Below are 10,587 nucleotides of genomic sequence, written 5' to 3'. Positions count from 1 at the left end.
GCCATGTTCTTTTTTTTTTTAATGTTACTAGGGAGTACTGAGGGGCTGCCGGCTCACGGCTGACGGCTGTGACAAAAATCGAATAAAAATCAAAATCCGGACACGTCCGATACAATAGTTTGAATTTTTCTTGTCTTTGTCCACTGAAACTCAAGTCGATGGGTGGCGCCATACTCAGGAAAAAGATATGTAGACATGGGAAAGAAACTGCCATTACTTTCTTCCGAAGAATCGACTGGGCAACGGCGTGTTAGCTATTGTAGTGGGAACTGGGAACTGCTAAATCTGTATTGTTAAAGTTTGATTAAAGTCAACAAAAAAATAACCTATTAATCATTATCTACCGTAAAACTGGCTGAATAGGGACGTAGGTGTAAATAGGGACGAAACCGATAAAAATATTTTAAAAGAAACCAAGTCATGCTATAAGGTGTCAAGTATTTTTTGGTTATAAACTGAAGTAGAATTATTATTCCTTTTAATGGCAACACTCAATCGCCATGAAGTTGGCTACAAGACATTGAGACTTCAGTTCAAAAAGTGCCTTCAAATAACGGTGAATTATCTCGCTCCAAACTTTACCAATAAAAAAGTAAATAGTGTATTCTTGGTTGTAAAAGTGAATTTTAATATATCTTTATTTATTCTTTAATACAATGGCACACGGTAAGAACTTGTTTTTTACTTGTTATAGCTAGGAAACCCACATTTTTACAAGTCATACATTTTTATCTTGAATAGTAGTAAATGGGGATGAGAATTGGGTGAATAGGGACCAGTGCTAGGCTGGAAGGGACGCCGTATTAAATAAATAGATACGAGTAAGAGATGTATGTAGACGATAAATGTGTGGAATGAAACAATTTCACTAGGCTGTTACAATTTACTTTTGTAATCTATATGAATCCTTAATATGTCCCTTGGTCGTACGTAGTCACGACATCAAGCGTAAACGGCTCGACCGATTTCGTTGAAATTTGGTATAGAGATACTTTGAGTCCCGGAAAAGAACATAGGATACATTTTGTCCCGAAAAAATGTACGGTTACTGCACAATATACATTTATGATTTGCGCGAAAACTATTCAATCGATTTTGATGAATTTTGGTATGGAGATATTTACTTTGAGTCTCAGGAATGGACAAGGGATACTTTTTGTCCCGGAAAATGTACGGTAACCAGCACAATAAGACATTATAATGACTGATTTTTTTTTTATTGTGACAACTCTGACAAATTTCCCTAATAACCCTGCTTTCATCCCTATTAACTGCCATCTGAAGTATAAATAGGGATGACCTTATTTTTATTAATATTACAAGAACGGCACAGCTTAAACACATTTTTACGATCTTTTAGCTTAATTCAAGAGTTAATTCAAAAATTTGAACAGTGCACGAAAGCTAGACTTTACACAGTTACAAGTATTTTCAGTTCAAAGTTGAAAACTGTCCCTATTCAGCCAGTTTTACGGTACGCTTTTTTTATGAAAAAGGGATACGTATTGCCTAGATAAGGTGATAATCGTATAATTAATAAAAATATACTTAAATTATATTTATTTAAAGTAAAAATACAAAATAAAATCTAATAAAAAAAATTAACACACTAAGGGCACTAATTCCAGATAAAGTGCCAGATAGGCTATCCATAACTTTTTTGACAGATTCTCCATACTTTATCAGCTGTCAAGTTAAGTTGTGGATAGAATGTCCGGCACTTATCAGGAAGTGGTAAAACAGGCCCTTAACATGATAAAATAAAATAAAAACATGGCAATAAGATAGAAATATGTATATTATTTTCATTTGTAATTTTTTTTTTATCTCTAGAATCTAGTTTATAGCATTCGTAGGTAATTTCTAAAGTCTGCTGGTTCCAAGTAGTTCAGAAAGTCCATAATTCTAAAAAATTATTTCGACCATCTTTTTCGCCTTTTATTTATTTTTAGTTTCATTGAGCCAATAGCTACGCTTATGAGAAGACCAATTTTTTGTTACTTTGATAGAACTGGAGCCATTAAGAAGACGTCTGACCAAAATGACAACTGATTTAGTCACTAAATTAGGACAAGTGGAATAAGAAGCGAGCTAATTGTGTGTGGAATAAGCGCTTTATACTAGTAAATAGTAATCTGTGGACCTGGCAACCCTGGCCACAAGCCGCGCCGCCGCCGCTTGGCGCTTGCCGCAAAAAAGTAAAAACATTAAGGTACTATAGACTGGAGAGAGCCTTATATCGGTGTATAAGCGTCAATAGCGTGTAATGTTATGTCCTACTTACTAGGACATAACAAATGGGTCGGTCTGCATATTTCATGTAATAAAAGTGTTAATAAAGGTTTTTAGTGAACATTTAATGCTAGATATTGTTGAGTTTTGTGGTTCCGCTAAATAATAAACCATAAGAATGGTCAAAGAATGCCTCAAACACGTGAATTTAATATTAAATACGTAAGTTTTGAACGACGTTTTTTGGGCTTGTCAATCGGTATTTTTGTAAACTAAAAAGATAATTTATAAGTTTATTCGTCTTTTATTCGTGCTATATAAGGCATTAGTGCTAAAAATTTGGCTATAAAAATTGCATAGCTTTTTACGTGTGTTTCATCACTTGAACTATAGTTAATCGATATCATGAACTAATTGACTTTCTTTCCTGTATCATAATGTGCTTCGAAATAATCGACAAATAGAAATATTCAAGAAAATAAACGCACACTACTTGTATGAAAATAAGCACAAAATGGCCACGCATTGACGGGCTAAGACCACATCTATAGTATATACTTCATCTATGAGTAAAAACCTGCCGCAATATATACTAGTACAGCCTGCCGCCATCTTGTCGTGTATTCTGTGTTCTGTGATCGTCTCGCCAAATCCCTAATTTTTACTTGCAAGTTTACCACTGAGCAGCTGTCTTTTACTAGGTATCGGTAATTTATTTTATTCACTCAAATAACATCTCGTCGTCTTCGTCTTTTATAACACTCGAATAGATAAAACTTTTGCGAAATGTTTAACAATACTTGCGGCTCTATATGCCTATGTATAAACAAAAAAACTATTAATATTTACGATACGGATCTGCAATATGTTTATGAGAAGCTTGCTAACTTTATGGTAAATATTACTTTCTTTATTTGTCGGACTGAATATGTACCGAGTCCCAGGGAAACTCCGTGAGTAATGTATTCTGTGCATGGAATAAATAACTGGTACAACAAACTAACCATCTCACTCATGACTCAGTTTATTTACAGCAGTGGTCCCCAACCTTTTTTCATGCGGGCCACAAACACGTTTTGGTCTTGGTGTCGCGGGCCGCAACAAAAATTTTTAAGGTTAAAAAATAACGTGCTTCAAAATTAACGATTTAAAAGTGAAAAAAATTCACGACTTTCACGACGACTTCACATTATTTTGCCGGTGGGCGTGAATTTCAAAATGATGCGGGCCATAAATAAAAGTCCTGGCGCGGGCGGGCCGCGGGTTGGGGATAGCGGATTTACAGTTTACCCTACCTACATTAGAAAAAGATGTTTATTACTAACCTCACCTTACTTCAAGTAAAAACAGGTTTTGATGAAATTAGGCATGGTAGTCATTTAGGCTCTAGTCTCTATGTTAATCTCCAAATTAATAAAACCAAAGTCGGGACTTTGGAACTTTTTGAGTGAAAAAGAATCCCGCTTATTCGCTCAAGTTCCAAAGTCCCGACTTGGCACAAAAAAAATCTGGCAACGCTGGTTAATAATTAGCTCATATTTAAGAATAAGTAGTGTTCCTGAGTGATATATCAGTGACACTATGACAATATAATATTATGTGTCTTACTTACATGATAAAAGTAACCATATATTTAAGCACGGTCACATTAACTAGACGCACGTTTTGATGACGTTATGAAGCCGGCATGTTATTGCATTCCAGCGATGCGTCAAGTTAATGTGACTGTGTTATACTTTTGCACATTTAAAACCTGACCATAAAGTTAATATGCCTAGCATAATAGAGAAACAAAGGCCTGAGCAAGAGAGTTGTCACTATCAGTAACACTGCGTGGTAAAAAGAGACGTGTGATACATGACAGCAGCACTCTTTTTTTGACGTCCAGTCGGCACGTGCCGCACGTTGACAATTTCATCTCATAGAAATCATGTTCAAACATGCTTGTGTAAGTGTATACATACACATATTTATACACGCAGATGAAACCAATTTCGGTTTCGTTTGACAGCTTGAGATTGTTGCTCTATACCGCTAGGTATATTAACTTTATGGACATAACTTTATTATAATTAGTTTTATTATGCAACAATTAATTAGATTTTGGCCTAACATAGGCAGCCTTCATCAATCATTCAATAACAAAATACTCAGACTAAATAGAAAGTCGCTCAATATAAGAACCCCCTTACTAATAAACGTTGTATAAGCTTTTAATAGTTATACACTATACAGTGTTTTGTTCCTGTCACACAAGTGACATTTTTTATTGGATATATATAATTGATTGTACTGTTGGTTCTTGGTGGAAATTCATGTTGAATAATAATAAAACACTATTTTTCGTGCACTTTTTCCACTATATTCAGAAATAATTATAAATTTTAACAAATTACACGACCGGTTTCGAAATAAATCCTGAAGATGATTTATTTCAAAACCGGTCAAGTTGTTAAAATTTATAATTATTTCTGAATATAGTGGAAAAAGTGCACGAAAAATAGTGTTTTATTAGTATTTTTTATTGGATTAAAGAAGACAAAACACTGTATAACTATTACAACAAATATCATCATCAAATATCAGCAAATATAATCATACAGCAATTATCAAAGCTTATACAGCGTTAATATTATATTATATAATATAATATTACTATATTATTATTAATTTTATCAACAGGGGGAACCAGAGTTCTGTTTTCTATGCTACATATGTCATACGAGACTACGACAGTTTGCCATCCTTCAGAAAACAGCAAGCAGTAGCCAGGTACCGTACCTTAACTTAATATAAATTTAGCTGGAAGAAGAAAAAACAGTCATAAAAGTCTTTATATAACTTTTTTCTCTTTCGAGTAGTTGTAAATAATGTAATGTTACCTGTAATTCCAAAGAATAATGTAATTATTAAATATTATTTTAGTCACAACATTTAGTTCATCTCACAACATGCAATATTGGAAATAAAACTATATACCACACACTGTTGTGTTTGCTAAAGAGGAGCCTCGGGAATTCGATGTACAGGAGAGATACTTTGATTTTGATATCACAATACAACAAGAAATAGAGAATATGGAGTGTAAGTATATTCCTATCTCACATAAGGAAGGTTATATTTTAACGTTACTAGGAATAATAATGCATGGATTTAACAAAAACAACAAAAAAATTGTACTACATACCTATATTGTAAAAACTGACTAACCTATTCTGTTATTTAGCAATAAATTATATTTAAATTCTTTCCAGCTTTAGACAGTAAAGAAAAAATTGGTTCTCATGTTGAGGAAAAAAGCTGTGAGGGGCTTGAAACCCCCATTCACCCCAAGAGAAAGCGCGTGCGGCAACCGTAAGTAGTTTTATTTAAATAGTAATGTGTCTAAACACACCATGCCGAAGTTACGCGGCGGAAGTTCGGCATGATTATGCCTGCAATGTATTTTAAATTACCGATGACACACCAATCACCATGCCGAAATTCCGTCCCGTTATATGTCATGCGTTTGACATTGCTGACGTAATCATGCCGAACTTCCGCCGCGGAACTTCGACATGGTGTGAGTAGACCATAAAGTTAATATACCTAAACCATTGAAGGATCGGACACTGACTGACACGTATTACATATTATATATAATAATAATAATAAAGCCTTTATTTACTGATACCATTTTTACATAGAATAATAATATTTCAGATTATGATTAGACATCGGTGTCAGTTTGCCCTTAAGCAAAGGCCTCCCCTAGACTTCGCCACGTTTGTCTGTCTGTGGCCGTCCTCTGCCACAATGCTCCGGCCATTTTTTTAAAGTCGTTTTCCCATCTCTTTCTTGGGCGTCCTTTCTTTCTTTTACTATCCCGAGGATACCACATTGTTATATCTTTTGACCATTTATTTCTCTTGTTTCTTATCATATGGCCTGCCCAGATCCATTTAAGTTTCTTTACAGTGTATGTGACATAAATGATTTTTGTTTTATACATATTATATATTGTGATCTAATTAGGGTTCCGTAGCCAAATAGCAAAAAACGGAACCCTTATAGATTCGTCACGTCTGTCTGTTTGTCCGTCTGTATGTCACAGCCACTTTTCTCCGAAACTATAAGAGCTATATGTTGAGGTTTCTAACATTTTTTTCTAACCTGAATAGTTTGTGAGAGACTTCCAAAGTGGTAAAATGTGTGTCCCCCCCCCCCCCCTCTAACTTATAACATAGGGGCATGATAAGACTAAAAAAAATATGTGATGTACCGTATATTACTATAACAACTACCAACGAAAATTGGTTCGAACGAGCTCTAACAAGTAGTTTTTTATACGTCATGAATGTTAAATCTTAATTTAACTTTAAATCAACTGAAATATAAAAATAAATCAAAAACCTTCTAATTTCATAAAATAAACCTTATTGCTGCTGTGGAACACTTCATGCGAGTCCAACTCGCACTTGGCCGGTTTTATTTTTATTGAAACTATCGTTTATCAGATCAACAAGATAATTGGAAAGTGTAGAAAAAAATATAACTCGAGTGAAGCCACATGACATAGCTTGCAATAACTTATTGCCTAACTTGTAATTTTTATTATTGTATTTTCAAAAGGGCTCGAGTGGTTCAAAAGACCTCTGGTGGCAGCCTCCTAACCGGTGCGTTTGTGGCCTGCAAAAAACCGCCCAGTGGCCACATCCGTGTATTGAAACCCAGTGAACTACTATGGTATGTTATTTCCGAACATATTTCTTGACATTGGCAAATTCATGATATACAAGGTGTAACAAAACTAAGCGATACTACTTTAGGATGTGTATGTGTTCCTTGTAGAGAGTTCCCTGTGAAAGTCGCAGCGTTGAAAGAAAAGAAAAAATCATCATGGGGAAACTCGTGACCTGCTGGGGCGCTTGCCCATACAAAAGTGACAAAAAAAAGGTCTTTCAGCACTGCTACTTTCACAGTGTACTCTCTACAAGGAACACATACACACCCTAAAGTATTATCACTTAGTTTTGTTACACCCTTTAGTTGGGATTTCAAAATAAAATTTGTCTGCAGTGCTAATGTTGTGGAAAGGGTTGAGGCCATGGACCCGTTGAAGGTGGAGGTTGAGGTGATGGAAGCCTGCCCGGACCTGCCCCAGGTCGGAGAGGCTGTTCCAAGGGGGGGAGGTAAGGCGGAGGAATGTTCCTCCACTGATGTCCCAGAACCTAGTGCTTTTGCAGAAGTTGCGGCCGATAACGCTTCAGGCATTATTAGTATTTGCGCTGCAAATATTACTAATTTCGAAGGCTCACCGAACGCCACTTCTGATGATGTCCTTCCGTCAACTTCAGGGATGAAGGAAACATGCAAAAGAAGTGCTAAGAGAAGGGTACGCGAAGGTAGTGAAGTCGACAGTGAACACGACGATGAATTCGAAGAATCCCTTGTCGACGTCGCTAACTTGGCTACATTGGATAGGAACATCCCTAACGACGACGAACTAGAGGAGCCCGTTCGTGAAATCATAGGGGCAATGGAGAGTGTAATGGATGCAGAAGCCGATTGTCTTCCTGGCGTGTCGACTAGTTATGACTGGAAAGAAGACTTTGACTCGTTCACGGGTGTTCCTGAAAGTTTTTCAGGTCCTACTCCTGGACCGGTAAAAGACTATGATACGGCCTATGATGCTTTTACTGACATCTGGAGTAAGGACATTATAGATCGTATCGTTCTGGCAACTAATCGATACGCTAAGCAGAAAATCGACAAGATGAAAGCTGAAGGGACACTGAAACCATCATCACGTCTGCATAAGTGGACTGACACTAATGCAGACGAGATAATGGTTTTATTTGCTGTTTTTATGTACATGGCGATCGATCCACGGACAAATCAGTATGAGTATTGGAAGTCAGATGATTACCTGGAGATGCCCAAGTTCAGGAAATTGATGCCCTATAGTCGCTATATTTTGCTGAGCACTTTCCTTTATTTCGTGGATAATTCTGATGTGAGTCAGAATTCGCTACCAAATGAAGAAATTTGGCTTTCACCGAAGTTAGCGAAACTACAGCCCGTGATCTCGCACCTCAAATACAAATTTGCCTCCCTTTATAATTTGGACCGTTTCATTTCTATCGACGAGTCTCTGACCTTATTCAAGGGCCGTTTGGCCTGGGTCCAAACAATAAGGACAAAGGCTGCGCGTTTTGGTATTAAATCTTACGAGCTCTGCGAGTCACGTACGGGCTATATGCATGATTTTGAAATTTATACGGGGAAGAATTCTGATCGCGACGACACCGCGGATGCGGATGTTGCACCTAGTGTCGATTTGGCTGGCAAGAGCACTAAAATAGTGCTCCATTTATTGAAAGTCCTAAAGAATCAGGGGCACTGTGTTACTATGGACAATTTTTATAATTGTCCCGCGTTGGCACGGTATCTCAAGAGCTTGGGATTCGATTGCTTAGGAACATTGCGTCCAAACCGAAGGAACGTGCCCTCCGACGTAGCAAAGATGTCCAATAATGTGGCTAAGGGTACGATCATAGCGCGCCATTGCGGCGATGTTACTGTCCTCGGATGGAAAGACTCCAAGGTGGTGACTATGATCTCTACCTACCACACTGATGAGACCTTTGTTGGGTCAAAGAAGGGCAAGATGCAAGTGAAGCCTAAATGTGTGGGGGATTATAATAGAACAATGGGCGGGGTCGATCTCAAAGATCAAAAGCTAGCCATGTATTTATTAGAGAGGAAGCGAGGCGTGAAGTGGTATACCAAGATGTTTAAGAGGCTGCTGAACACGAGCATTCACAACGCCCTTATTATGCTCGTAATGTCATCGACTCGCCGCAATAAACTTCCGATGTCACAGCGTGAATTTCGTTACAACCTGGCTAAATCTCTTGTGGACCGTCACCGCCCCGGTCTAACGGTGACCTCGCCACAAGTCAAAAAAAATAATACAGAAATTAGGTTGAGGAGGGATATTGTGCATGAACCGATGTACTGTACGGGTCGGAATAATAGGAAGCGTTGCAAGGTTTGCTACCGGCAGGGCGTCGACAAAATGGTGCATTCCCAATGCGTCACTTGTGGTGAATACTTATGCTTTGAGAAATGTTGGAAAGATTGGCACTCTCTAATAAATCTCAAATCGAAAGTATCCGGGCGAAAAAGGCGGCATTGAGAGCTAGTTTGTTGAGCTCGAATGAGTGGATGAATGATGTGTAAAAGCGGGATTAAATGGCCTTCGGTTCGTTCTCATTTTCCTAAACGATTTTCTTTCCATAAACAGGCCAATTGTCAGTGGTGTCTTGTCGTAATTACCAGATGTTACGACAAGTTAGCAGTTGGCACTAGGCAGAATTCTTGTTAGTGCTTGGGCGGGGGGATTGGGAGGTATATGTATGTATGTGTGTTTGTATGTCCATGATCAATAATCATATTGATTTGTCCATTCACGTCATGTACAAACTAATAGCCTTTGTGACTTTGGCTGATATCATCCATTATACTGCTAGTCCCTGACCATATTCCCTTTATGATTTTTTGGCGGTTTCAGCTAGTTTGTCTAGTTAAGTTTTACAGTAAGTGTATAATCCTACCAAAAACATACCTGTTAAAATGGGGACAAGTTGGGTTAATTTTGGCCTAAAAAAGGAGTTGAAATCCAATCCAATGCCAAGTTTACGCGCTTCGTCGATCGTAATCATGCTTATCAACATCCTAAAAAATATTATCTAATAATACAATTAATCAAGTTTTACGTATAGCACGAAAACCTGACAAGTTCAAAGTTTCAAAAGTTTAAAATATGGATCAGACTGTTGATGAAGATGATTACGATCGATGAAGTGCATCTGAACTTGGTATTGGATTGGATTTCAACTATTTTTTAGACCAAAATTAACCGATAGGAACTTGGCCCCATTTTAACAGGTATGTTTTTGGTGGGATTTTTTAAAAATATTATTGTGTTGCGTTAAGTGATTGTAAAGCAATGAGCTTTTGGTATAAAAAAACAGGAAATGTGTATTATTAATGGTTTATGGTAAATCTGTATAATATCTTTTTGTAAATAAAAATAAAAATGATTTTAGAAAATTGTTAATTTTTTAATTATAGAGCAAAAAAAATTTTTTCAACGATTTTCTCCTATGTTTACCCAAAAACTATATTATACAGGGTGTAACAAAACTAAGTTGAAATACTTTAGGGTGTACGTGTGTTCTTTGTAGAGAGTTCACTGTGAAAGCAGCAGTGCTGAAAGACCAATTTTTTTTCACTTTTGTATGGGCAAGCATCACAATGTCACAAGTTTTCCCATACAAAAGTGAAAAAATATTGGTCTTTCAGCACTGC

The 10,587-nt window shown here is 36.9% G+C and overlaps 1 protein-coding gene across 3 annotated transcripts; it reads left to right on the top strand.

Annotated features, from left to right (window-relative positions):
* Positions 1-2,833: 2,833 nt before the first annotated feature.
* On the top strand, positions 2,834-10,301 carry LOC121738201 (piggyBac transposable element-derived protein 4-like). Of its 3 annotated transcripts, none has more exons than XM_042130122.1 (6): positions 2,834-2,850; positions 4,915-5,004; positions 5,158-5,316; positions 5,487-5,586; positions 6,844-6,957; positions 7,291-10,301. In XM_042130122.1, the coding sequence occupies exons 3-6, from the start codon at positions 5,310-5,312 to the stop codon at positions 9,410-9,412; spliced, it is 2,343 nt and encodes a 780-aa protein (XP_041986056.1). In that variant the 5' UTR covers positions 2,834-2,850; positions 4,915-5,004; positions 5,158-5,309; the 3' UTR covers positions 9,413-10,301. The 3 variants fall into 3 exon arrangements, with proteins under 3 accessions (XP_041986056.1, XP_041986055.1, XP_041986054.1); XM_042130121.1 differs by lacking the exon at positions 2,834-2,850 and adding an exon at positions 2,858-2,939; XM_042130120.1 differs by lacking the exon at positions 2,834-2,850 and adding an exon at positions 3,034-3,126.
* The last annotated feature ends 286 nt before the right edge of the window (positions 10,302-10,587 follow it).

This window comes from Aricia agestis, chromosome 22 (genome assembly GCF_905147365.1).
Source record: "Aricia agestis chromosome 22, ilAriAges1.1, whole genome shotgun sequence".
NCBI classification, from domain to species: Eukaryota; Metazoa; Arthropoda; class Insecta; order Lepidoptera; family Lycaenidae; genus Aricia; species Aricia agestis.
The sequence above is the reverse complement of the archived record's forward strand: the minus strand, read 5'-3'. Positions and strand labels throughout refer to the sequence as shown.